General features: G+C 38.9%; 5 protein-coding genes and 1 non-coding gene across 10 annotated transcripts; 2 read left to right on the top strand and 4 right to left on the bottom strand.

Moving 5' to 3' along the window:
• Positions 1-230: 230 nt before the first annotated feature.
• Positions 231-7542, bottom strand: LOC132202994 (dosage compensation regulator). Of its 3 annotated transcripts, XM_059630398.1 has the most exons (18): positions 6885-7531; positions 6665-6807; positions 6406-6575; positions 6017-6348; positions 5529-5575; positions 5239-5468; positions 4008-4175; positions 3507-3918; positions 3096-3335; positions 2617-3038; positions 2341-2553; positions 2066-2240; positions 1835-2011; positions 1329-1786; positions 1163-1278; positions 908-1111; positions 519-850; positions 231-460 (listed from the first exon to the last, which is right to left on the bottom strand). In XM_059630398.1, exons 2-18 carry the CDS (start codon positions 6744-6746, stop codon positions 414-416), a joined length of 3825 nt encoding a protein of 1274 aa, XP_059486381.1. In that variant the 5' UTR covers positions 6747-6807; positions 6885-7531; the 3' UTR covers positions 231-413. The 3 variants fall into 3 exon arrangements, with proteins under 3 accessions (XP_059486381.1, XP_059486380.1, XP_059486382.1); XM_059630397.1 differs by having other exon boundaries at positions 1329-2011; positions 6885-7542; XM_059630399.1 differs by lacking the exons at positions 6406-6575; positions 6665-6807; positions 6885-7531 and adding an exon at positions 5645-5720 and having other exon boundaries at positions 1329-2011; positions 6017-6156.
• On the top strand, positions 4502-4615 carry LOC132203805 (U4atac minor spliceosomal RNA). The gene has a single exon (XR_009442466.1). It is a non-coding gene; the product is annotated as a U4atac minor spliceosomal RNA (small nuclear RNA).
• LOC132202995 (heterogeneous nuclear ribonucleoprotein A1-like) lies at positions 7030-11095 on the top strand. Of its 2 annotated transcripts, none has more exons than XM_059630401.1 (7): positions 7030-7177; positions 7817-8056; positions 8111-8231; positions 8294-8507; positions 8560-8652; positions 8958-9246; positions 9330-11095. In XM_059630401.1, the coding sequence occupies exons 2-6, from the start codon at positions 7836-7838 to the stop codon at positions 9236-9238; spliced, it is 930 nt and encodes a 309-aa protein (XP_059486384.1). In that variant the 5' UTR covers positions 7030-7177; positions 7817-7835; the 3' UTR covers positions 9239-9246; positions 9330-11095. The 2 variants fall into 2 exon arrangements, with proteins under 2 accessions (XP_059486384.1, XP_059486383.1); XM_059630400.1 differs by lacking the exon at positions 7030-7177 and adding an exon at positions 7583-7745.
• A 69-nt stretch (positions 11096-11164) lies between these two features.
• Positions 11165-15777, bottom strand: LOC132203301 (uncharacterized). The gene is made up of 15 exons (XM_059630968.1): positions 15570-15777; positions 15328-15517; positions 14992-15119; positions 14726-14931; positions 14542-14669; positions 14284-14491; positions 14001-14223; positions 13547-13909; positions 13154-13369; positions 12857-13097; positions 12569-12696; positions 12310-12515; positions 11906-12229; positions 11658-11844; positions 11165-11566 (listed from the first exon to the last, which is right to left on the bottom strand). The coding sequence occupies exons 1-15, from the start codon at positions 15762-15764 to the stop codon at positions 11198-11200; spliced, it is 3312 nt and encodes a 1103-aa protein (XP_059486951.1). The 5' UTR covers positions 15765-15777; the 3' UTR covers positions 11165-11197.
• Positions 15778-15989: 212 nt separating this feature from the next.
• On the bottom strand, positions 15990-19693 carry LOC132203233 (beta-hexosaminidase subunit beta-like). The gene is made up of 8 exons (XM_059630858.1): positions 19502-19693; positions 18798-19038; positions 18071-18198; positions 17803-18008; positions 17618-17733; positions 17356-17563; positions 17083-17302; positions 15990-16804 (listed from the first exon to the last, which is right to left on the bottom strand). Exons 1-8 carry the CDS (start codon positions 19655-19657, stop codon positions 16442-16444), a joined length of 1638 nt encoding a protein of 545 aa, XP_059486841.1. The 5' UTR covers positions 19658-19693; the 3' UTR covers positions 15990-16441.
• Positions 19694-20089: 396 nt separating this feature from the next.
• Positions 20090-22193, bottom strand: LOC132203389 (acetylcholine receptor subunit alpha-type acr-16-like). Of its 2 annotated transcripts, none has more exons than XM_059631154.1 (8): positions 21956-22193; positions 21845-21889; positions 21681-21787; positions 21261-21474; positions 20759-20936; positions 20559-20708; positions 20295-20506; positions 20090-20240 (listed from the first exon to the last, which is right to left on the bottom strand). In XM_059631154.1, the coding sequence occupies exons 1-8, from the start codon at positions 22175-22177 to the stop codon at positions 20133-20135; spliced, it is 1236 nt and encodes a 411-aa protein (XP_059487137.1). In that variant the 5' UTR covers positions 22178-22193; the 3' UTR covers positions 20090-20132. The 2 variants fall into 2 exon arrangements, with proteins under 2 accessions (XP_059487137.1, XP_059487138.1); XM_059631155.1 differs by having other exon boundaries at positions 20559-20699.
• Between the last annotated feature and the right edge of the window lie 71 nt (positions 22194-22264).

Here is a 22264-nt window from a genome sequence, read left to right as displayed (position 1 = left end):
CAGCACCACCTACTTCCCGATTTTACCCTTGTAGCGACAACCATTCGCGGAAATTGTGACATAAAAAGAGTGGGGGCAAATAGAGATTCACTAAGGAGCAAACTCAGCAAATCATGTGCTTATTAATCATAGTATATAGAACAATGATAAAAAAAAAAACAGGAAGTCAGGGACAAGAAATTTCGATGTATTTTTTGGTGTAAAGTTTTGAGAAAACGCATTATTGCTGAAGTCACTGAGGTATTTTATTTTTCAAATACACATGCAAAATGACAAAAATTCAATATTTACTTAATTTGCTACCATAAATCAGAAAAATGAGTTCTGATTTGAGATATACATTCTAAATATCAAGAGATCGAAAATTCACGCAAGGTCCATATTATGTTGTATCTGCTAATTAAAAAAAATCCTTAGTAACCACTGTTGCTTCCACTTCCATACCCTCCTTGGTAGCCTCCTAATTCATAAGACAAAGTTTAATTTTATAATTTTGCTCCACTTTAATTATGATTTACCTCTGAAGCCCCCACCTCTGCCTCCTCTGAAGCCACCTCTAAAGCCTCCGCCACTGCCTCCTCTGAAGCCACCCCTTCCTCCTTGAAAACCATTTCCTCTATATCCACCGCCATAACCTCCTCCACGTCCTCTGAAGCTTCCCCCGTCTCCAAATCCACGTCCTTCATTGAATCCTCCTCCTCGACTCTCAAAACTTCCACCCCCTCTGCTTTCAAAGTTTCCAGAACCTCTACCTTCAAAGTTTCCTCCTCCTCTCATCATTTTTGGAGGAGACGGACCGTCTTGACCGAAGCCCAAAGAGTGGCCACGTGGAGGTCGTCGGGAGTTGAAACTGCTCAGAATTAAAAATTATTGACAAAAATTGGATACAAAATTCACAGGTACTTACCCTGACATTGAAACTTGCTCCATCTCGTGCCGACCAGAATTGACTTTGCACAAGTTTCTGATTGTGTTTACCAGTTTGTCATCCTGAGGCGAAAGCTCTGTAACTCCTTCAGGCGTTTCGGCTGCCTTCATGACCAAACTTTCAAGGGCCGGTCTCAATGCAACAATAGCCGCAGCTATCTCAGGTTTCATCTCAAGATTAATCCTAGAAAAACACACAATAAAACTGATCAAGTGTATTTAATGCTAATCTTACCAGTTGTCAAGACGAATCACTTTGTCAACAAACTCCACTTTCCTGGATCCAAAGAGAAGCAAGTATATGGGGCTAACCATAGTAGTCTGTTTGCAGGAAACAGCCCTTGTGCGCACCTGAAAATGATTAAATTCAATTACGGGCCTGTATATTTAAGTAATAATACCTTTTCACCAAAAACAAAGAATGGGTATGGGAAGTTCTGCTCAAATTTTGAGCAGTTGACAGAAGTCTTGTGGATGAGTGCAGCCTTGGACTCTGTAGTGAGGACTTTGCGCTTGTCCTTGTGGCAACATACGTTGGGATAGAGACCCATGCTAAGGAGTGCAACCACCATGTCCAATTTCGAGTCGGGTCCTGTGTAGTTGTAGACTTGAGGCACCATTGTCTCCTCAGGGAATCCAATGCTGTTCATGAGGTCACGCAGTTGGTTCTTTGCCTCCCAGGTCACTCTCAGCGTTGGAACAGAGAGCATTTTTGAGTCGCAGAAACGCATTTCTGCTTCTTCTCCATTCATTCGTGCGTCTTCCCAGCAGTAAAATGCATTCAGCATTGCAATGTGGTCAGAGTGCCTCACTCCCGCAAATGCTCTCTGCTGGTAGGTCAGACGTCTTTGGTCCAAACCTTCATTAAATTTTTTATCAGTCAGTTTTAAATAATCATCATTTTTACCAACTGCAAATACTTCTGGGAATGTAGAGCTGTTGGCTGCAATAGTGAAAAGTGCATCTCCGCACTTAAACATGCAGCCAAGCACCAACATCTTGCCGAGACGAGGCTCAATTGGCAGCTTAGCCAAAATGCGTCCCAGGGGAGTCAACTCGTCATTGGAATCCAAGCATTTCATTTCTTAAATTTAAAGTAAGATTATTGTGCTAAATATTATTAAAATGATTAATATACCTTTCAGAAGAACTTGAGCTTCAATTACAGCATCGAGAGGTGGTGGCTCTAGAGCTTTGCTCAAAAAGTGGCTGATGCTTCCAAGACGAAGCAATTTGATGGAAAGCGCCAGTTCATGCAGGGGTGTTCTGAACATCTCTGGCGTCATGTGCTCTTCAAGTTTCTCATGTCTTGCCTAAAATAAAATATTTATTATAATTTATTATTCCATAATGGAACAAATTTGAATGGCAAATTTTAAAAAAGAATGTGAAAAATTAAAAAAAAAATCATACTCGGCTGCAGAGGTGGAAGCAAAATCCAGGTCGAACACGTCCTGCTCGACCTTTGCGCTGCTCAAGGTTGGATTTTGAGGCCCACACTGTGGCATAGTGAGTCATATTGTTGTGAGAAGTGAACAGTTTCATTTTTGCTTTGCAACTGTCAATGACGAACACAACATCGTTGATTGTGATTGAAGTTTCAGCAATGTTTGTCGCAAGAATGATCTATATTTTAGCAAAATATGGCATAAAATAATCTTTTAAGCAAATTTAGGTAAGCTATCTTACTTTCATGACATTAGGAGGAACAGAGTCAAAGACCCGCCGCTGATCTTCACGAGGGAGCTGAGAGTGCAGGGGCAAAATGCAATAATTGTTGCCTCCGTACACTGGGTGCTGCTGCAAGTGGCGCAGGAGGGTGAAAATCAAGTTCCACCCTGGTAAGAAGACCAGTACTGCTCCGGGAATTGCAAGGCCTTTGATGTAGTCAAGGATTTTCTCAATTAGCTCAAAGTTGATCTCCTTCTCACTAAGCTGAGCCATGGCATTGCGCACAGGGACTGGATAATCATCGGAAATTTTCCTGTTCAAATTTTCATCGTCGTCATCATTTCCAACACCCTCCTCCTTGTCTTTGTCTCGACTCCTCTTCCTCGACTCAGCCGAAGGCACGAAATTAAGCATTCGTACAGCATCTTCCAGGAAATACTCTGTGGAAAAATTTTACCATTATAATTTGCATTTATAATTATAAATTTATGTAATACCTTGCACAGGGAAGGCCCTTCCAGGAACCTCAACTACAGGACAGTTGTTGAAGTAGTTGCTAAAGAGTGAAGTATCAATCGTAGCTGACATGAGAATGATTCGAAGGTCAGGAAAAGAGTGCACCATGTCACGCAAAATCACAAGAATGAAGTCAGAATTGACATCTCTTTCGTGAATTTCATCCACAATGACGTGAGACACTCCGCGCAAGCCATTTTCCAACTTCCTCAACAATACACCTAAAACAGAATTAATTTAGCATCGCAGAAACTTATAAGCATTAAAATTAAGTTTTGTCTTTTTGCAAAAATGTTAACGATCAACGATCAGTGAGAGCAACTCAATCACTGTCATTATTATTTGATGCCTAACTTGGCGTGATTTAGTTAGTATTTAGTATGTTTCCGTACCCACAGTACAGAAGAGAATGCCACCATAGGGTCTAGGCAGGCAAGATTCAAACCGAACACTGTAGCCAGTGCTCATGCCAAGTTGTTCGTTCCTCTCATAAGCAACCCTGTCAGACACTGACACAGCTGAAATCCTCCTCGGCTGGGTGACCACAATGTTGCAATAGGCGCCTTGTCCCGATTGGACATAATCGTCCAGGATGTACTGGCAAACCTGAGTTGTTTTGCCACAGCCAGTATTGCCTCTGATGATAATGACAGGATTTTCATTGATGGCCTCCATGATCAGTTTGCGTTGGTTGGCAACAGGGAGGGTTTCACGGTCCTTAGAGCGACTTTGGTAGTCAGGGTCGGATTGCGCCTTCTCTCGGTGAGCTCGGAGCAGATCTTCACTAACTTGCTCCAGATCAGCCTATTAATGACAACAGGAGTGTTTATAACGTAATTCACAAATTAATCAAATCGCAATCAAATGGAATATTATTCAAAATAATTTTGTACATTTAAAAAGTGGTCTCCTTCTTCAAAGTTGCATCCAGTCCAAGCATTCCAATTTGAAGTGGGTGGTGACCATGACACCACTCCAGATGGCTGCGATTTAGATGGCTGAACAAAGTCATCAATGTGTTGAGCAGCTACAAGGGACACTGGTGCCTCTATTTGCTCAGGCTGTAAAGTATTATTAAGTTTACTAATTTGCATTATTAAAAAATTTCACATGGTTATAGAACTTAAGTTCCTGATTTGGCCACTAGATGTCACTTAAAAACTTGACCAAAAAATTTGGACCAAAAACCACAAAGGAAAATAATTCCAATCTTTCATTGGCAAATTGATCATTTCAATATAATTTAAAAATTTAAGTGCAAGTTTGTTCATGTTTGAAGTTTTTTAATTTTAAATTGTAAAATAAAGGTAATCATAATTCAGAACAGACCTAGACGTATTACATTATGGTTCGCAAATAGTACACAATTTATCAACCCCAGATATAACCCTTCCTTGTCATGGGGAGCTAAATGTCCAGTGAACGGTTAGTGAGGGCATATTTGCTGACACCATACAAATTAACCCCGCATCCACTTCTGTGAGGTGCAATTTTTGGAAGCCCCTTTACTTCACAAGGGGTTCATGTGAAATTAAAAAAAATAAATAAATTATTAAAAGGAATTAATGTTACTACTAAATTGCCTTGGTACATAGTGACCAGGGTATGTAATCACATCTTGTTTACCCAAACAGAGCACATAAAGATAATGGTAGTCTATATAAGCAATCAGTGCAAAATTAAAAAAAAAAATAGTAAAAATTATGTAAAAAATATAACAAAAATTTTTTTGATTAAAAAGGTAAGAAGATTTAATTTTTCAACATTTTTATCAATAATTTTAAGATTATTTTAGAATATTGTTTCATTACTATTTTTGTTTTGTTTTAATAATAACAATAAAAGAAAAATATTCCACAAAATCAACAATGAACTGTATTACAGACTTAAATTTTAAAAAAATTCTTGTAGGGACGGCAATGCAATGAATATTGTAGGCGTTGCATATAGATATTAGAAGGTGGATTGGACAACAGATTTCTATGCCCCATAAGAATCAATGTTAATTTCTGTGCCGGCACCACTCTGGTTTGTCCAATCCACACTTTCAATATCAATACCATGAGTCAGTTTAACAGCTGGAGTTGCTGCTCCTCTCCTTGTTTTAATTAATTTCATACTTACAATTGGTATCGGAGTGATGCCCAGGTCATTCAGGGTGTCCATAATCTGGCTTTCCAACTCCGGGGCCAAAGCAACTGGGAATGGCTTCATTTGTTCAGCATCTCTGTTTTTCTTTAGAGTGCCACTAAATGGCTCGATGACACCCAGATGGAAAAGTTGCCTGACCAAGGATAGAGCGCAACTCTTGGAAGCAGTCTGCTTGGTAGATCCAGTTTCATGTGCACTAATTGCTAGATAAAATAAATTAAATATTTTTAGTTGAAGACAAAGAAAACGATTATTAAACATACGCCGTCCAAGTTCCTTTACGAAAAATCCCATCTCTGCAAGAAAGCTCCTATCATATTGGGGGGAAAAAACATGTAATTAACACGTGTTAAGTAAAACCGCAAATAACTTTTGTTACTTTTTAAATAGAGCCTATTGAGATGAACATGAGCTGACAGTACGTAGAAACCATTTCTTATCAGGTTCTCACAACCCTGTAGAGAAACGCAGAAATTATAAGTTTTTATTTTTTTGACTTGCTACAAAATTTCAGCGTTTTTCTACATTTTCATGTTGGATTGAGTGTACTTATGCAAGAAAAGTGGAAATTTTAACTTTTCCAGCATAATCAGCATTTTTTTGCACAGTAAAAGTCAGAGTGAAATTCTCACTTTGCCTATTGCTGATATATTTGACATTTAATTTTATTTTCTGCTCATGATCATCTAATAGAATTACTTTTATAAATTATTATAAACATAAATTATGGTAATTGATTCAAATTTGGAACCTGTTGTGATCAGGACCAACTGGTCTGTATTTATAATCAGCCTGAATCCTGTTCATTTGCATGTATTGATGCAGCTTGGACTTTGCGTTCTCAACGGTCCAGTTTCCGTGAATGGAAGCGTTGATATCCACGTCCTCCGCTTCCGCCATGCTTTTGGCCTCTGCCTCTCTTTGGGCTTCAAAATTAAACCCTCCTCTTTCACGTTTGATGGGTCTGTAGGCCTCTCCTAAATCATTGGGGCCCATCCCCTCTTGGAAAACAGGCTTGTTGTAGCTTCCACCACCCATGCCCATTGGGCCTGGCGGAGGAGCAGGAGCAGGGCCGCTCAAAGTCTGATTAAAAAGAGTATGATTAAAGACAAGAAAAAATTATGAACAGCAGAAACCAACCCCTTCAGGAACATCTGCCGAGTTTAAGTGTCCTTGGCGAATCAAAAATTGGACAAAATCATTGGCAGCATTAGCTTGCGAGTCCTTCTTGTTACCAGAGTTTCCAACGCCTACATAATCAAAGCCGCTGACTCGGACCTCACAAAGAAATCGTTGCCTGTGTTTCGGCCCTGGTAACAGGATTTGAAATTTAAGAATTCAATTTTTATTGGCATGTCTGAAAATAGTGAATATTTTTGTTTAGTATTAAATTACGTACCAGTGGGTCGAATGTCATATTCTGGCGTGGTTTTGCGTTTCCCACACCAGCCATACAAAAAAGCTTTGACGTCCTCCGACATTATTTTTCAATCTCGGTTAAGTCGGTTATGTAATTTTCAGAGGTATTAGATTAGAGATGAGCTGAAAAATTACATAAAAAATTAAAATGACGATGTAAAATGCACAAAAATAAAAATAGATCTATTATTTTTAATTACCATAAATTCAAATTCAATAAATTTGTGAGAATTTACACCCGGCACATGTTAATGATCAACAAAGATTCACCATCCATAGAATAAAATCAATATTGCCAACTGAATAAAGCTCATCGGTCACAGGGAAGGGGGGAAAATGGATGTTTTTCTCAAAAGTGTTATCCATCAAGTTGGCACTCCATATCCACATCGCACATCATTCAGGGGGAACCGGCGTGATCGTTGCTGTGAAACTAGAAATTTCCCGGAAAAACAGTGATTTTCGTGCCAAAAACTAACCACCGTTGATTTTGGTGAGAATTAAGATACTCCTGGAATGCAATTTTTAGAGATTAGCCAAGGCAAAAGCTTCGATTAGAGTGCAAAACTTTGACCCAGCGCACGCTGCACGAGCACATTTTCGCGATAATCGCACTTTAAAATGGTCAGACTGCTCTAATTTGTCGTCATTTTGGGATTTCTGAGGCGTTGAAGTCTTTTACAACTGAAGTTGCTTGAAACTCAATCACTCATTATCGGTTTGGCCGTAATTAGAGCAGTTTGGAGGTCGCTTTTTGGGCCGCATGGTCGGTCACAAGCAGCCGAGCTTGAACGAGTGCATCCGCCCCACTGTCCTCTATGTACATAGCCCATGTTGCACGTACATAATTATGTACTGCAATCGGTCTATTTTTGTTGGTCTTGTGCAACTATCGCATGCAAAGTCACACTGACCACTCCCTTGATCAGTTTAACTTTTTAATTGAGTTAGCTGAGTGGTCAAACTTGTAAGATTTGCAATACAAAAATATGCAGCGACCATCTTTTCCTGCAAATTGCATTATCAACATAATGATTTGAAATGAATCCGTACTGCTTCATGTAAAAATGATTTGTTTTCAGCATACGCCACCAACAATTTTAAAAATTTCTCTTTTCTGTGTTCATTCTAGAGTACAAAACACATACACAATGGCAGCGGCTCCAAACCAAGGACAGCAAGGTTACCGAAAATCCCCTCGTGACCAGAGACAAAATGCGCCCATCTCTCCAGAGGCGATCGAAGAGGCAGCCTGCAAGCTTTTTATTGCCAGCTTGCCTGCCTCGACCAATGAAGAGAATCTCCGAGACTACTTCTCCAAATTTGGACAAGTAACTGAGGCCTCTATTGCCCGTGATCCAGGAACCAAAGAGTAAGAATTGAAATTTTAAGCAATTTTCGTTTTTTAACAATCATCAATTCAAAGGTCGCGTCGATTTGGGTTCATTACATTTGCCAACAAGGAAAATGTCGATGCAGCACAAGCAGCGAGACCGCACCAGATGGAATCAAAACAGATTACCACCAAGAGGTCAATTCCCAAAGGAGTAAGTTTTTAATCCTGCACACTCCTAAATGACTTTATAAATAATAAATAAATAAATTTCAGCTGCAACAATCACCTGATATTGCTTCAACGACAAAGACTTTGTATGTAGGAGGACTGAAAGACGATGCGGTGACAGAAGACTCGATCAAAGACTATTTCAAGCAGTTTGGAAACATTGAGAAAATCTACTGGTCGATTAACAAGGAGACCAACACCAAGAGACCTTATTGCTTTGTCTACTTTGACGACTCTGATGCTGTGGATAAAATTGTTTGTAAGTTTCTCTATCTTTATACCCAACCTTGGTATTAATTTTATTCTTCTAGTCTCCACAAAGCACGAGCTCAACGGACTTACCCTCAACACAAAGAAATCCCTCAGGGATGTTGAAAATGGTCCTCAAAAGAGAATGATGCCCCGTAAGTATCAGAAAGTATTCGATCAATCTATTTATATCATACACGCCCGCAAAAAAACTAATAAAGGGAAATTTGGCTAACAAATTGTAGAATTATTAAATTATTTTTACTGAGCAAGGTTCGCCCATTGCAACAATGAAATCTTAATTTGATTGTTGTTTCAGCTCGTATGATAAGGTACATGTAAAATTACACCCAATCAGAACGCTTTGGAAAGATCGAAATTGATTTGAATGTTTGATGCGCGAACCTAGTCTGCGTGTATTCTGGAACTAATTCATTCTGTTTAATTTTTGTTGGAATAGATTACGGTGCCTATCCTCAAGGCGCCATGCCTCCCTACTATGGCCAGGCGTATGACAACATGATGCCTGGTGGTGGCCGAGGAGGGTACATGTACCCTGCGCCGATGGGCAGAGGGGGTCACTACCCTAACATGCACTTCTACGGCAACGGCTATGGCCACCAGGGTGGTGGCAACTCGTACGGAGGTCCCGGCAGCGGCCAAGTTGGCGGAGGTGGCGGCGGCTACCGCAAGTACCCCAACAAGGGCCAGCAGCAACAGAGGCCAGTGGCCAAAGCTTAAAAGACTAAGTGAGTGTTGCCCCTTAATAACTTGCTTCTTCTATGTAGTTAAGTTTTTCACGTTCGTGATTGGGAAAAATTTCAAATTCAAGGTTGGCAAGCAAGATCTCTGCCCCAGCATCATCCATCAAAATCATCTCTCAATGCCAAATAAGATCTACCTGAAACAAAAACACAGCGACTCTTGGCAGGGAAATCAACACAAACAGCAACTGACAGAAGAATATCAAACTAATCATTGTCACCACCATTCGCAATTATTATTGAGTTGACTTGAAACTCCGATTCATTCGGTGATAAAAGTCAAGAAAGAGATAGAAGGAAAAACAATCTATGCTAGGATGTAAGTTTCATTAGTTTAGTTAGTGGATTTAATAACGATAAGGTGCTACTTTATTTTACCAGTTGAGAGGCACTTCCGAGAAAGAGCCTCGGTTGTTTGATAAAAGAGTTGTATTTGTACGCTTATTATACCATTAGAGCAGAAATCGGTGGCCCAACGCGAATTTTGGTTGGGCCCTTCCGGTTCGAAAAATTTGGCTTCTCATCCTGCCATGTAATTTGTAATGTGCCCACGGAGTGCCTTACAATTAATGACTGCTAGAATGATTCACGGACTGACTGCGCTTAGTGAAAATAGCAGCGACGAGAGCATCAATTTTTTACTCTGTACCACAAGAGGAGGAAAACACTATTTTTGCCAAGAAGGGGAGAAGATAATAAGGTCCGTCTAGTTTCTTGTCTTGTTCTATCAGATGCATTAATACACATACATGAGCTCTAATGGAAAAAATTACTGCAAGTATCGTAAATCTAAACAATTACACTAACCAACTGCTAGCTACGTAAGACATGTTGTTCGATTTGTACTATTTTCACAGCTGCTTGCTCGCCCCTTCTCAAATTATTTTGATCAATGCCAAACAAATTTTCACGTGTTCGCGGCTGCCCCCGAGTAAAACACATTCGACACACGGGTTTGCTCTTGGTGTAAAGAGCAACAGAGGCTTATTGAAGCGGCAGCCAAAGATATAGAAACAACCCAAAGCACTGTTATACATACATATTGTTGATTTTTTGAGTTTATTGTGTGCCCAACAGTGAACACACCTTGGAGCACACAATGAGAAAGAAAGATATCTGTTGTACCCACTTGATTTATATTTTATGAGAGACATACATAAATACATACATAATGATAATAGTAATTAATCTATGATTCCTTACCAAGATGAGGGAACAAATTTTTATATATTTTCAGCTGACAAGTCGAAAGTAAGCAGTTTGTTTCTGTCAGCTATTCTATAATATACAAACTACGTGTGTAATTACTCCAGTAATAATTATTACGAAACAAAAATCAATAGGCGCAACCAGGAAGCACTCTTTGTACTTGTACCAAGGCAGACTTAGCAAAACCCTCGTGTTCTTCCAAGCACATGAATTAAACCACTACACTTTGTCAAGCCAGCAAACAACTGACTCCTCTTTGATACAAGTACAACTATTATTGATTTTTTAGTAGCCTAGGCATGGAATTTATAAAATTATGGATGCATACATACTATATTCAATTATCTACGTAGCGAGAAAGAAATTTTTGTCAACAAACACACACATAGAGACACACACACACACATGTTAAAAATGGGCATTTCTGTGTTAATTGTGGGTCTGCGAGGCCCGCGATTAAGTGCATTGTAGATTGTTTGCTTTGATGTTGCGAGGAAGGATTCCTTCTTTCCCCTCGAATCCTCAAGGCAAGGATTGAACCTAAATTCTGATCACTAGCAGTACGGGTGGATTTGATGCTCAGGAATGTATATTTTTAATTAATAAATGTATTATTGAAGATCTATTATGGTTATTTTCTCAATAACCAAACCAAATCAAGGTTTGGAGAAATAATGAAAACCAATTTTTTTGTAATTAAGTTTGTTCTCTATTTGTAATTGAATCATCAAAAGACCTCTCCAGGACAGTAGCCGGGCCCGTTGGCTGGCTGAGCCCTGATGCCCCTGCGCACCAGCCTGCACCTGAACTCTTCGAGTCTCCTCGCAGCCTCCGCGTTGTCTGTCTGAGTCACGTCGCTCCACAAACGCTCGGCCATGGCACTTGCCCTTGGGTACACCCTGGTCTCGACTGTGTTGTAGTCCACATACTCGGACCACATGCACGCCTCTCCACCAAGCACCAAATTCTTCTGTTCGGTGGTGCCAGGGAAATCGTGAGGCTCGCAGTTGTACAACTCCTTCCAGTTTCCACCAGTCTTCAGGTGGTCCAAGTACCAGCAGGAGGACAAAAGAGCGACGTGGCCAGCTGACGTGACCTATAACAATAATTTTTTTTAACTCACATAAATATAACTACACAAGTGTTACATTGGCGAGTTCACCCAGGAAATCGCCAACTTTCTAAACGTGCACGACTGTTTCACTATCGATGGAAGATCCACCGTTGTCAAAAACCTCCTGCCACACCATGGGCTTCAAATTCAGGTTGCGGACTATTTCGATTGCCCTGTCTACATAAACGCCCTCAAGTTTAGCGTAGTCTCCAGCAATGCCAATGGAGGCCATGTAGTCGTTAATATCAGTGTTGCTCGCCCTTTAAAAAAAAATGAGAATAATCATTTTTTTAACAAAAAGTTCGGAAATATTGTTAATACCAGCAGGTGTAGTTGACCTCGTCTCCTCCAAGGTGGAAATACCTCTCGGGAAAGAGTTGGGATACCTCGCTGAAGAGGTTGTTGACAAACTGGAAGGTGGTTTCCTTGGAAGGGTCCAAAGGTCCAAGACTTCCGTCGGGCTGTCCATCCGATCCGTAGCACGTGGCCAGCAGCTCGGGGTGCGAATTTCCCCACGCCCTGGTGTGTCCTGGCGAGTCGAACTCGGGAATGACGCGGATTCCTCTCAGGCGGCAGTACTCGATCACAGCCTTTACGTCGTTCTGTGTGTAGACGTGCGAAAAGGGGTTGTACGCACCCTTCTCACTAAAAGTTAAATACTTTATATATTTTATAACAAAAATATTGGATTTTATTTTAATTTTCTGCATTATCAGATTATCTACCTGAGCTCAGGGTAAAGTTTGCTTTGGTAGGGGAAGGCCTGGTCGTCGACGAGATGCCAGTGCATGGTGTTGAGTTTGCTAGCCTCCATGCCGTCGATCAGTTTGTACATGGTGGGCATTGGCAAAAAGTGGCGCACAGAGTCGATCATCAAGCCGCGGTACGGGAAACGGGGGTAGTCGGTAATATGCGTGCAATTCATGTGCAGCTATTTTGTCATAATTAGGATTTTATTTAGTTTCGTCTTCATTGATTCAATACCGCTGATCCATCTTGGGATGGCGCTGCCAATTGGACGAAAGTCTCCAAGCCCCTCAAAATACCCCAAATCGTTTGGCTAATCAATCGTCCGGCGAAAGGCAAGTCAGGCGTGTCGATTTTCAGCTCGTCTATCAAAAGCAATTAGTGCGTTTCCATGAGATAAAGAAATCGGAAAGATTATGTAAAACTGGATATGTTGGTTTTTAAATTTACGATCGCTATTTTTTTTTATATTTTTTTTTTAACTGCCTCAGAAAATTTATCAGAATTTAAATTTATAAATTTTACAGCTCTCATCCATTCCCTGGTAGGGCAGAACTTCGCAAGGGTTGGCCAGTTCAATATCAAGTGCGTCCAAATTTCCTCTGAAAGTAGCTCTAGGATCGATTGGATCCTCACCAGTCATGATTTTGTTTGACTTGATTCTGTCATAAGCACGTGCCGTCCAAGCGGCCTCGCGCTCCAGCACCAGGTACCTGTAGTACCTCAAAAGTGCGTCGTCCAGAATATCACAAGTGTTGCTTACAATCTTATTGTTTAAAATCAATTAAAGTTTGATTTTTTTTTTTAATAATTTTTTCTTACGTTAAATCGGAAAATGTTGGTCCTGACCGCCATATAGCCCTGGTTGTGGTAGTTGACGATGCTCCTTGGTTTGGGCCAAACTTCGCCCCTGGTCGGCCAGACCCACGGACCCCATTCCTTGCCGATTCCCCTGGTCTGTGGCTCATCCTGAGCACCAACCCCAACAGCAATTGCCACCAGAAATACAACAGTTAACGCCCTCATTGCGACGATCGGTTACAAACGTGAAAGAGTTATTAAATCTTTTATATAGTTTCTCAAAAGATAAGCGACGCACCTAAAAATATTATCTTTTGATATTGATAAAATTATATATAAACCCTTCTTTAAAGTGGATTTAAACCCTCCGAGATTAATTTAAGCCATTTATTGAAAAGTCAATTAATCAAAAATAAATTCTCCTGGACAATAACCAGGCCCATTTGGCGGCTGTGCGTGTACTCCTCGCCGAACCAAGCGACACCGAAATTCTTCTAATCTCGCATACGCGTTTTCAAGATCAATGATTGAAGGGTCGCTCCAAAGTCTCTCGGCCGCCGCACTCGCCCTCGGGAAAACCCTCTGAATTACATTGTTGGTGTCCACAAATTCTCCCCACATGCACGCTTCGCCTCCAATTACCAATCGTTTTTGTTCGCTCGTCCCTTCAAAGTCGAGAGGCTCGCACTTGTAAAAGTCTTCCCAGTCGCCACCTGAGCTCAGGTTGTCCAAATGCCAACAGGACGAAAGAACTGCAAAGTGGCCTTCTGCTGTAACCTTTTAATGATTAAATTAAATTTTTAATTCATAACTAAATTTTAAGCTGAAAATTTTTAATTTAATCACGTAAAAAAATTAATTGGCTTACTTTTTGCATTTCAGAAATGAAATCATTTTTCCAGACGTGAATTATTGTTTCCGGGCTGATTTTAGCAGCTTTATTGTCAAATATTTCCTGCCAAACCAAAGGATTTTTTGTCAAATTTTGAATTATTTCATTAAGGTTGTCCATGAAAATTCCTTCCAATTTTACAAACTCTCCAGGTATGCCATTAAGGTTCAAGAAATCTCTTATTTCAGGGTTGCTTTCCCTATTATTGAAATATTAGAAAAAAATATTCGTATGTCATAGTCTTTTAAATTTTTTTTACCAGCAATCTGTTTTAACTTCACTTCCACCAAGGTGGATATAAGCGTCAGGAAATAGCTCCGCCACTTCGGTTAAAATTCCATCCATCAACTGATAAGTGAAATTATGTATAGGGTTCATTGGTCCTAATGTGCCATCCGGTTGTCCATTATCACCAAAGCACTCAGTCAGCAATTCAGGATACGCTTTTCCCCACGATCTGCTGTGACCTTCAATTCAAATTTTATCTCTCACTTTTTCTTGTTGTTACGTAGAACACTTTTGCTTATACCTGGAGAATTAAATTCGGCAATTACTCTAATTCCGCGGCTCCGCGAATAATCAATCACTCTTTTGACATTATTTTTGGAATAGACGTGTGTCAAAGGGTTGTATGCACCAAAATCGCTGCAATTTTTATTCAATAAGAGGCAAATATAAATATATTTTATTTTTTGTACAACCTCAGTTTTGTGAAACGACTGCTCCGATAAGGGAAAGACTGATCGTCGACAATGTGCCAGTGGAGGGTGTTGAGTTTGCTGGCTTCCATTCCGTCGATTAATTTGAATATTGTTGGCAGCGGCAGGAAGTGCCGAGATGTGTCAATCATGAGCCCGCGGTGCGGAAATCGAGGAAAATCGGAAATCAGGCAGCTATTTAAATGGAGCTTTAAAGCAATTGATATGTACATTAATTTAAAAAAAAAATAATAGTAATAAAGTCATACTGCTGAACCGTCCAACGAGGGCGCCGCGAGTTGGGAAAAAGTCTCTAATCCGCGTAAAATGCCCCAAACAGAATGGGAAATTAACTTTCCTCCATAGGGAACATCAGGACTGTCAATTCTTAATTCATCTTGAAAAAAATAATTTAATAATGTAATAAAAAACAGTAAATTTTCAAAGTAAATATGTCGCTGTAATTATCGTTCAATTGGATTTTATGGTACAAACAAACAACTTCTTTTCTTATCATACACCCCTTTTATCAGTTTTTTTTTTAATCAAAAATAGCAGTAAAGTCTGTTGCAATCTCTGTTTTTTTTTTTTTTATATTTACTCACAATGTTCGTCCATTACCAAATACGGGGTCTCCTCGCAAGGCACCATAAGTACGACTTCCAAAACGTCCAAGTAGCCTCTGGGTTCAGAAAAGTTTGATCCCTTAATTTTCGACTCAACTCGTTCTAATACCAGGTACCGGAAGTACCTTTGCAAGGCTTCCTCCAAAATGTCACACGAGTATTGAACTGTCTGCGATAAGAAATCATTATCTCCTTGAAATTAATTTGAAACTACTTCTCACTTTAAATCGGAAAAAGTCTGTTCTGAGGAGCATGTAGCCGTGATCGTGATAACTCACAACGTGCTTTGGTTTGGGCCAAATTCCGCCCCTTGACGGTCTCACTGTTGAGCTCCATCCGGATGTTGACGATTGAACGTAGCATAATTTAACGATCGATGAAATCGTTATTAGAAAAAACATATAAATGTTCTTCATTTTCTCGAGACTAATAGCGTTTTGATTGAAAAATTCTTTGAAAGTTGGCATGTTTAGACAGAAGCTGCTGATAAAATTAAGTGATAAGAAATACAACATGTTTAATTAAATTCTCGTCAGATTAACATGGCACGCATTCTTAATTGTTAATATTCCTTTGTTCTGCAAAGGTATAAAAACACACACACATATGATATGAAAATAAAAAACTATGACACTTTGATCGTCGATGTCTATAAAAGACATCATGATATTTTATAAAATATAATAGTAGCTTACTATTTTTATAGAACAATAATTTTAAGATCAATGTTTAATTAATGGTGTTTAATTAAAATTAACGATTGGTTTTACCTCGCTGGGTGAGTTGTTTATTGCTTTGTAGATATTCACAGGCTATTGTTTTTTCTACGAAGCTATAAACGAGTCAAATCACCCATTGAGTTAATAGAAAAACAGAATTCCAACAGAAACTGTATTTTCTTAATTTTTTTATTTATTTCTGGTATTTCTGAATTAAAGATTTTTATTCAATTTTGTTCATACAAATTGAACAGTAGCAGATTGTCTCATGTTTTTGATGAAATTAAAAATCTTTTGAAAAAACTCCAGTAGCACAATTTTACAATAATTTTGCGCTTTGATGATTCAATCAAACATATCAAATTTGATAAAGTCTAAAAAATTTCGCCAGGACAGTATCCCGGGCCTCTGGAGGGTTCTGCGTGGATCCCTCTTCTGACCAGGCGGCACCTGAACTCGTCCAGTCTGTTGGAGGCGTCTGCAATGTCTTTCACTGTTTGGTCGCTCCACAGCCTTTCGGCCGCCGCACTCGCTCTCGGGAAAACTCGCGGAATCACATTTGTGAAGTCGACGACCTCAGACCACATACACGCCTCGCCTCCGAGCACCAGTCTCTTCTGCTTTGGCGTACCTTCGAAGTTTTGGGGGTCGCATTTGTACATGACCTTCCAATCAACCCCCAAGTGGTCCAGGTACCAGCATGATGAAAGCAATGTCATGTAATTGGCTGCTGTGATCTGCCGAAATCAGTGTAGGATGATTAATTTTTATTAAGCTATAATCAAGAAACCTTAAAAAACTAAATTGTTTTAAATTTTTACTTATAATTTAATTATAAAATAATATTTCATCAAAAATTGCTGTTTACTCGGAATTACAATTCAATATTTGGTACAAAATATCATTATAAAAAATAAGCGTTTACTATTTTTTTTTTTTTGTAAAAATTTACAGAACTTAATACACGTGCTAGAATTTGAACACAATGATAATAATCATTTTGAAATAAAATTACCTTTCTGAGTTCTTCAGGATAATTTCCTTTCCAAATGTGCACAACCGTGTTTCGGTCAAGACGAGTGCCGCCATTGTCAAACACTTCCTGCCAAACAATCGTGCTCTTGTTTAAAGCGTAAATAGTTTGAACTGCTTTGTCAACGTAAAACGATTCCAATTGGTTGTAACCAGTGAAATTGTGCATCTTCATGTACTTTGTGATGTCTGGATTGCTCTTCCTACCAAAAATTATTTAATATAAATAAGCCTTTTAAAAATTCTTAAAAATTACCAGCAATCTTTAATTACTTCGTCTCCTCCGACGTGCATGTATTTGTCAGGGAATACTTCCGCTAGTTCAGCGAAAAACTTATCTATGAATTTGTAGGTGGATTCTTTCGTTGGGTCCATCGGTCCCAGTATTGGCTTTGGTTTACCAGTCTCATCGTAGCAAACAGTAAGCAGCTCAGGATGCGAATCCCCCCAGGAGCGAGTGTGCCCTTTAAATTTTTCATAAAAATTAATTAGAAAAAAAATTGTAAAATTATTTTCACCAGGAGTGTCGAATTCAGCAATTACCCTGATGCCTCTAATTCTGCAGTACTCAATAAGTGCCTTCACATTATTTTGAGTGTACACGTGCGAAAGTGGGTTGTATGCTCCTTTATCACTGAAATTCAAAATAAATTAAATGAGGTGAAAGCGTTGTTTTTTTTATATCTTTTCAGTTGCTACGCACCTGAGTTCAGGAAAGGTCGAGCTCTGATAAGGAAACGACTGGTCGTCGACAATGTGCCAGTGGAAGGTGTTTAACTTGCTCGCCTCCATGCCGTCGACCAGCGTGTACAGCGTTTCCAATGGTATGAAATGCCTTGCCGTATCAATCAAAAGGCCGCGGTGAGAGAAGCGCGGGTAGTCGGAGATCATGCAGCTGCTCATGTGCAACTACAAGCAATTCAAATACATATATATAAATGCAAATGAACATAAATTTCAAAGTAAAATACCGCAGTTCCGTCGGCTGAAGGCGCCGCAAGTTGCACAAAAGTCTCGAGGCCTCTTAAAATGCCCCAAATCGAGTGGCTCACGAGTTTTGCAGCGTAAGGAAGGTCTGGACTGTCAATCCGTAGCTCGTCTTTTAAAAAATTTAAAAAAAAAAATGGTAAAGCATTTCTTATCATATCATTAAAATTTGGGTCGCATTTACTTAAATATTTTATCAAACGAGAATAATAAATAATATTACTAAAATTAAATTTTACATAACAAATTAGATGAATTTTTATTTGTAAAATAAGTTCACAAAAATAATAAAATTGTAATTTTTTCGTTTTTAATTTTTGGAGTTTGAAGGATATTTTATCTTGATTTAGGCAGAGATTGCCTTGAGGAACTACATTAGACTTAAATTGCAGCCTAAATTGATTTTGATACTTTTTGATTTTAAAAATTTGCTCAAAGTAATTTAAAATCAGTCTGGTCATAATGTTAAATAATTTGATGACATAATTTAAAATATAAATTAATATAAACAAATTATTTTTTAGGATTGGAAAATCGAAATTATTTCAATTCAAAATATTAGCATTAAGCAATTTCAATGGAATTAAATTAATGAAATTAAAGACCTGCGAAAAATGATGTTAGACTAATGATGAAACGCAGTGATACAAGCATTTCAAATTTAATGATGACCCGATTGTCTAAGTAATGAGAGTGATTAATAATGCTCACAATGCTCGTCCATTCCAAAGTATGGATAGTGCTCGCAAGGCGCCATTAGTTCAACTTCAAGAGTCTCTAGTTTGCCCCTGTACGTTGCGTTGGGGTCTATGTGAACTTGGCCGAGAGGCACGTCATTGGTGCTTGTCCTGAAGTGGATGCGTTCGGTGAACCCAGCTTGGCGCTCCAGCACTAGGAATTTGTAGTATCTGACCAGGGCGTCGTCCAGAGTACTACATTTGTAGTGCGTCACCTTTTGAAATAAATTGGAAAAAACATTATAAATGGGCGCAATAAATAGAAAAATGTTAAATATTTTATTCTTTCTTCATTGACATTGGGATCAAATTTTTTTTATCAACATTATAAATGGGCGCAATAAATAGAAAAATGTTAAATATTTTATTCTTTCTTCATTGACATTGGGATCAAATTTTTTTTATCAATTCTCGTGCAGACGTAACGGCATTTCATTGATGCGTGGGTGGGTGGGTGAGTTGTGCGACTGCATGCTCTTTGTTTGCCTCAACACAACACAGCGGCTTTGCGCTTAATTTGCATAAAATTTTTCATTCGCCATTTGCATATTTAATTCATTTGACTCGGTGGTCTTTCACCTGGAGGTCACTGACCTTTCTTATTTCAATTCTTTTTTAACAACGACTTTAAATGTCAAAATAAAAAAAAACTTAAAAATAAATTATTTTTGAGCTCACATTGAAGCGGAAAGAGTTCGGAGACACGATGACAAAGCCGTCGTTGTGAAACTTGACAACGCTCCTAGGCTTGGGCCACACGTTGCCCCTCGAGGGCCCGTCGGTTGCCCCCAGAGCCGCGATGCAGCCGATCACAATGAGTGTTGCTAGACCCATTTCTACAGGACAACTGCGCGTGGCGTGTCAGTGTGCCACGGCCGACGCTTTAATATTGTGCCTCCACTATAAGAGTGGGAGTGCTCGCGTTTATTAGCGCACTACACTTCTTTAATATTCATTGTCCCAAAACTAGTCGAACAGTCATATTGAACAAACAATTGGTTGGGAGGAAAAAAGCAAATATTGAACGCTCCATTACCTACCAAGAGGCAATAAATGCAGCGCCCGACTACTTGCCGCACTGCAAATAAAATGAGTCGGACAAATACTTACAAATAAGATAAGAGCCGTTCCTTCAACTTTTTGTGCATTCGTTTTGTTTTATTTTAAATTAACTTTTCGTTAACAACTTTAAAAAATAATATATTTCCTCCTGAATATTTTCCTTTTTTTATATTATGTAACTTATAACCAAAACAAACGTTTCCGTTGTCACACATTTATCATTTATTTCGCCATAAATTAACATTGGCTACGGAAGTAAAGCAAACAACATCAAGCTGTATATAACAAGTAAAATGAAAAAAGCTGCTCTGTCCAGGAAAGTCGTGAAAACCACGCACTTGGGCCCGCTTGCAACCTAAAACCTTCCATTTAATTCTTTTTTCAAAAATTTATAATTGAATAAATTCACCCTTTCATTTTGGCCGTCGTCAAGTTCCTCCGTGGATCCACTTTCCAAATCTGAGCCCAAAAGCATTAAACCCGGTCGTCCCCCTCTAGTTTTTACCAAATCCACCAGTTTCGTCAGCAGGTACGGACTGTCCGCTCCTTGCAACCAAGGCATCGCAACAGAAAACACCAAACTGATCAACGTTAAAGCCAATGAGTCTCTGTACGCTAAAACTAAGATTGCAAATTAAAGGATGGCAAAAGAAATTTATAAAAATTTTCAAACCGATGTTTGGTCGATCATCGCCCGAGGCGTGAATTTGACCGACGAGACTGGTCAAAATTAAAGTGTTGCACACAAGCGAAGCACAGCACAAAAGGATTCTGGTCGCGAGAGTTTTAACCCAGAAACTCATTAGGGTGCAGCCTGCAAAGACTAGATTTATTTATTGGTAACAAAAGAAGCGTTATTAATGTGTTATTTACAAAATGCCGGTGCAACGTAAGTGGCTTCAAAGAGGCCTGCGTGCCTCTGAACTTCGAAGTTCCATTTGACGAAAGGATGCGTGTTGTTTGAGCAGCAGTCGTTCATGTTTCTAGCAGTGATTTTCCGAAGGGCCCATTGATTGTTTTCAAAGTAGATTCCTTGGACAGAGCTGTAACCCTTTATAGAATATTTCCAATTATGTAATTGATTCAAATAAGAAAAAAAAATATAACATTTTTTGTTATTCCTGAATAATATTCGTTTTTAAATAAAATTAGCTCCACTAGTTTCCGTCTCTCAATCAGTCTGCAACCTTATTTCATGAGCTGACTAAGGAAAACAGAAAAAGCAATTTGAAGAAAAAAAGTTGGGGCAGATATTTTAAATTTAATATAATTTTTTTAAGGACTTGCTCATTTTACACTAATAAAATTGACTAAAATTAAAACAAATAAAATTTTTTTTTGCAGTTTTTTTTTAATTTAATTTTTTTCTATGTACCTCCTCAGTAGCTTTCTCAATGTGCAATTGGTCTCCGGTGTAGGCCCAGGAGCCGATTTCCAGCTGGCAGGTTTGCGAATCGTATGGCCATCGCTGCAAATCTGCGCGGCAATAGATTGGCGAGTTGAGATTTGCGACGCAAGCGACGATGCCCGCGTCAATCACCATGCAGCTTGTTGCGTCGTGAAAAAGGTGCATTTGCTTCATGTCAGAGCTGCAAATCAATTATTAAACAAAAAATCCATCTTAATTTTTTGGAAAACTATTTATTGAAATTAAATTTCCTTTGAGCTTTGTTCATAATGTATGAATCTAAAAAACTAAAATAATATATATATATATATATATATATATTTTTTTTTTGGTACAGAGAACAAAAACTGAATTATTTATTAACTATGTAATAAAAGTAGAACTTGCTTATAGATGGACAAATCTGGAGTCCAAATATTTTTGCTCGAAACGACAATTCGCTCAAGATCTCCATAATCAGTTTTATTCCAAACCAACTGGCCGTCATTCCACATCTAGCAATAATAAAAATAAATATAAAATTTTAAAAACTTGAAAAAGAATAATAATACGGTTGTAACCCAGGCCGTGACAGTGATTGTGCTTGTTCCGTCATTCTGAATAAATTTAAATTAGCGACAATTGAAATTAATGGATTGAAAGCAAAACAATAAAATATCTACGATCAAAATGTGTTTGAGGTCGAGATTCAAGCTGGCAGTGACTCTGGTCACGTTGGGAGGGTTCAAAGGGATGACCTGAGGGTCATAGTTGCCCAGCAGTTTGCTCCTGAGACGCCGCTCGTCTGTGGCAAATGGATCGGAACTGCAATTATTTCTATCGGAGGCGTTGATGACCAGGAAAAAATTTAAAGCGAGTGGAAGTAAAATCGAGGTGCACTTCATAGTAGGAAACTGCGTGATTAGTGTGAGACGCTGGCGAACAGCTCGCAGATTTACGCCCACACAAATTATTTCGTATCCGTTATCGTT

This window comes from Neocloeon triangulifer, unplaced genomic scaffold, assembly GCF_031216515.1.
Source record: "Neocloeon triangulifer isolate White Clay Creek 2 clone unplaced genomic scaffold, ASM3121651v1 ptg000017l, whole genome shotgun sequence".
Taxonomy (NCBI): domain Eukaryota; kingdom Metazoa; phylum Arthropoda; class Insecta; order Ephemeroptera; family Baetidae; genus Neocloeon; species Neocloeon triangulifer.
This window is presented reverse-complemented; position numbering and strand designations above follow the sequence as displayed.

Coding starts and splice junctions, on each gene's coding strand:
- LOC132203389 (XM_059631154.1), bottom strand. CDS start 22,177: ATGAAGTGCACCTCGATTTTACTTCCACTCGCTTTAAATTTTTTCCTG. Junction 21,890..21,955: donor ACCTCAAACACATTTTGATC/GTAGATATTTTA, acceptor AAATTTATTCAG/AATGACGGAACAAGCACAAT. Junction 20,709..20,758: donor TTACGTTGCACCGGCATTTT/GTAAATAACACA, acceptor AAATAAATCTAG/TCTTTGCAGGCTGCACCCTA.
- LOC132203233 (XM_059630858.1), bottom strand. CDS start 19,657: ATGGGTCTAGCAACACTCATTGTGATCGGCTGCATCGCGGCTCTGGGG. Junction 18,009..18,070: donor CTTCAGCCGACGGAACTGCG/GTATTTTACTTT, acceptor AATTGCTTGTAG/TTGCACATGAGCAGCTGCAT. Junction 16,805..17,082: donor ATCCTGAAGAACTCAGAAAG/GTAATTTTATTT, acceptor TGATTTCGGCAG/ATCACAGCAGCCAATTACAT.
- LOC132202994 (XM_059630397.1), bottom strand. CDS start 6,746: ATGTCGGAGGACGTCAAAGCTTTTTTGTATGGCTGGTGTGGGAAACGC. Junction 3,039..3,095: donor AAGGGCCTTCCCTGTGCAAG/GTATTACATAAA, acceptor ATTTTTCCACAG/AGTATTTCCTGGAAGATGCT. Junction 851..907: donor GAGCAAGTTTCAATGTCAGG/GTAAGTACCTGT, acceptor AATTCTGAGCAG/TTTCAACTCCCGACGACCTC.
- LOC132202995 (XM_059630400.1), top strand. CDS start 7,726: ATGAATCCGTACTGCTTCAT. Junction 7,746..7,816: donor ATGAATCCGTACTGCTTCAT/GTAAAAATGATT, acceptor TGTTCATTCTAG/AGTACAAAACACATACACAA. Junction 8,653..8,957: donor TCAAAAGAGAATGATGCCCC/GTAAGTATCAGA, acceptor TTGTTGGAATAG/ATTACGGTGCCTATCCTCAA.
- LOC132203301 (XM_059630968.1), bottom strand. CDS start 15,764: ATGAAGAACATTTATATGTTTTTTCTAATAACGATTTCATCGATCGTT. Junction 13,098..13,153: donor CCAACATTTTCCGATTTAAC/GTAAGAAAAAAT, acceptor TTAAACAATAAG/ATTGTAAGCAACACTTGTGA. Junction 11,845..11,905: donor GAGGTCAACTACACCTGCTG/GTATTAACAATA, acceptor TTTTTTTTAAAG/GGCGAGCAACACTGATATTA.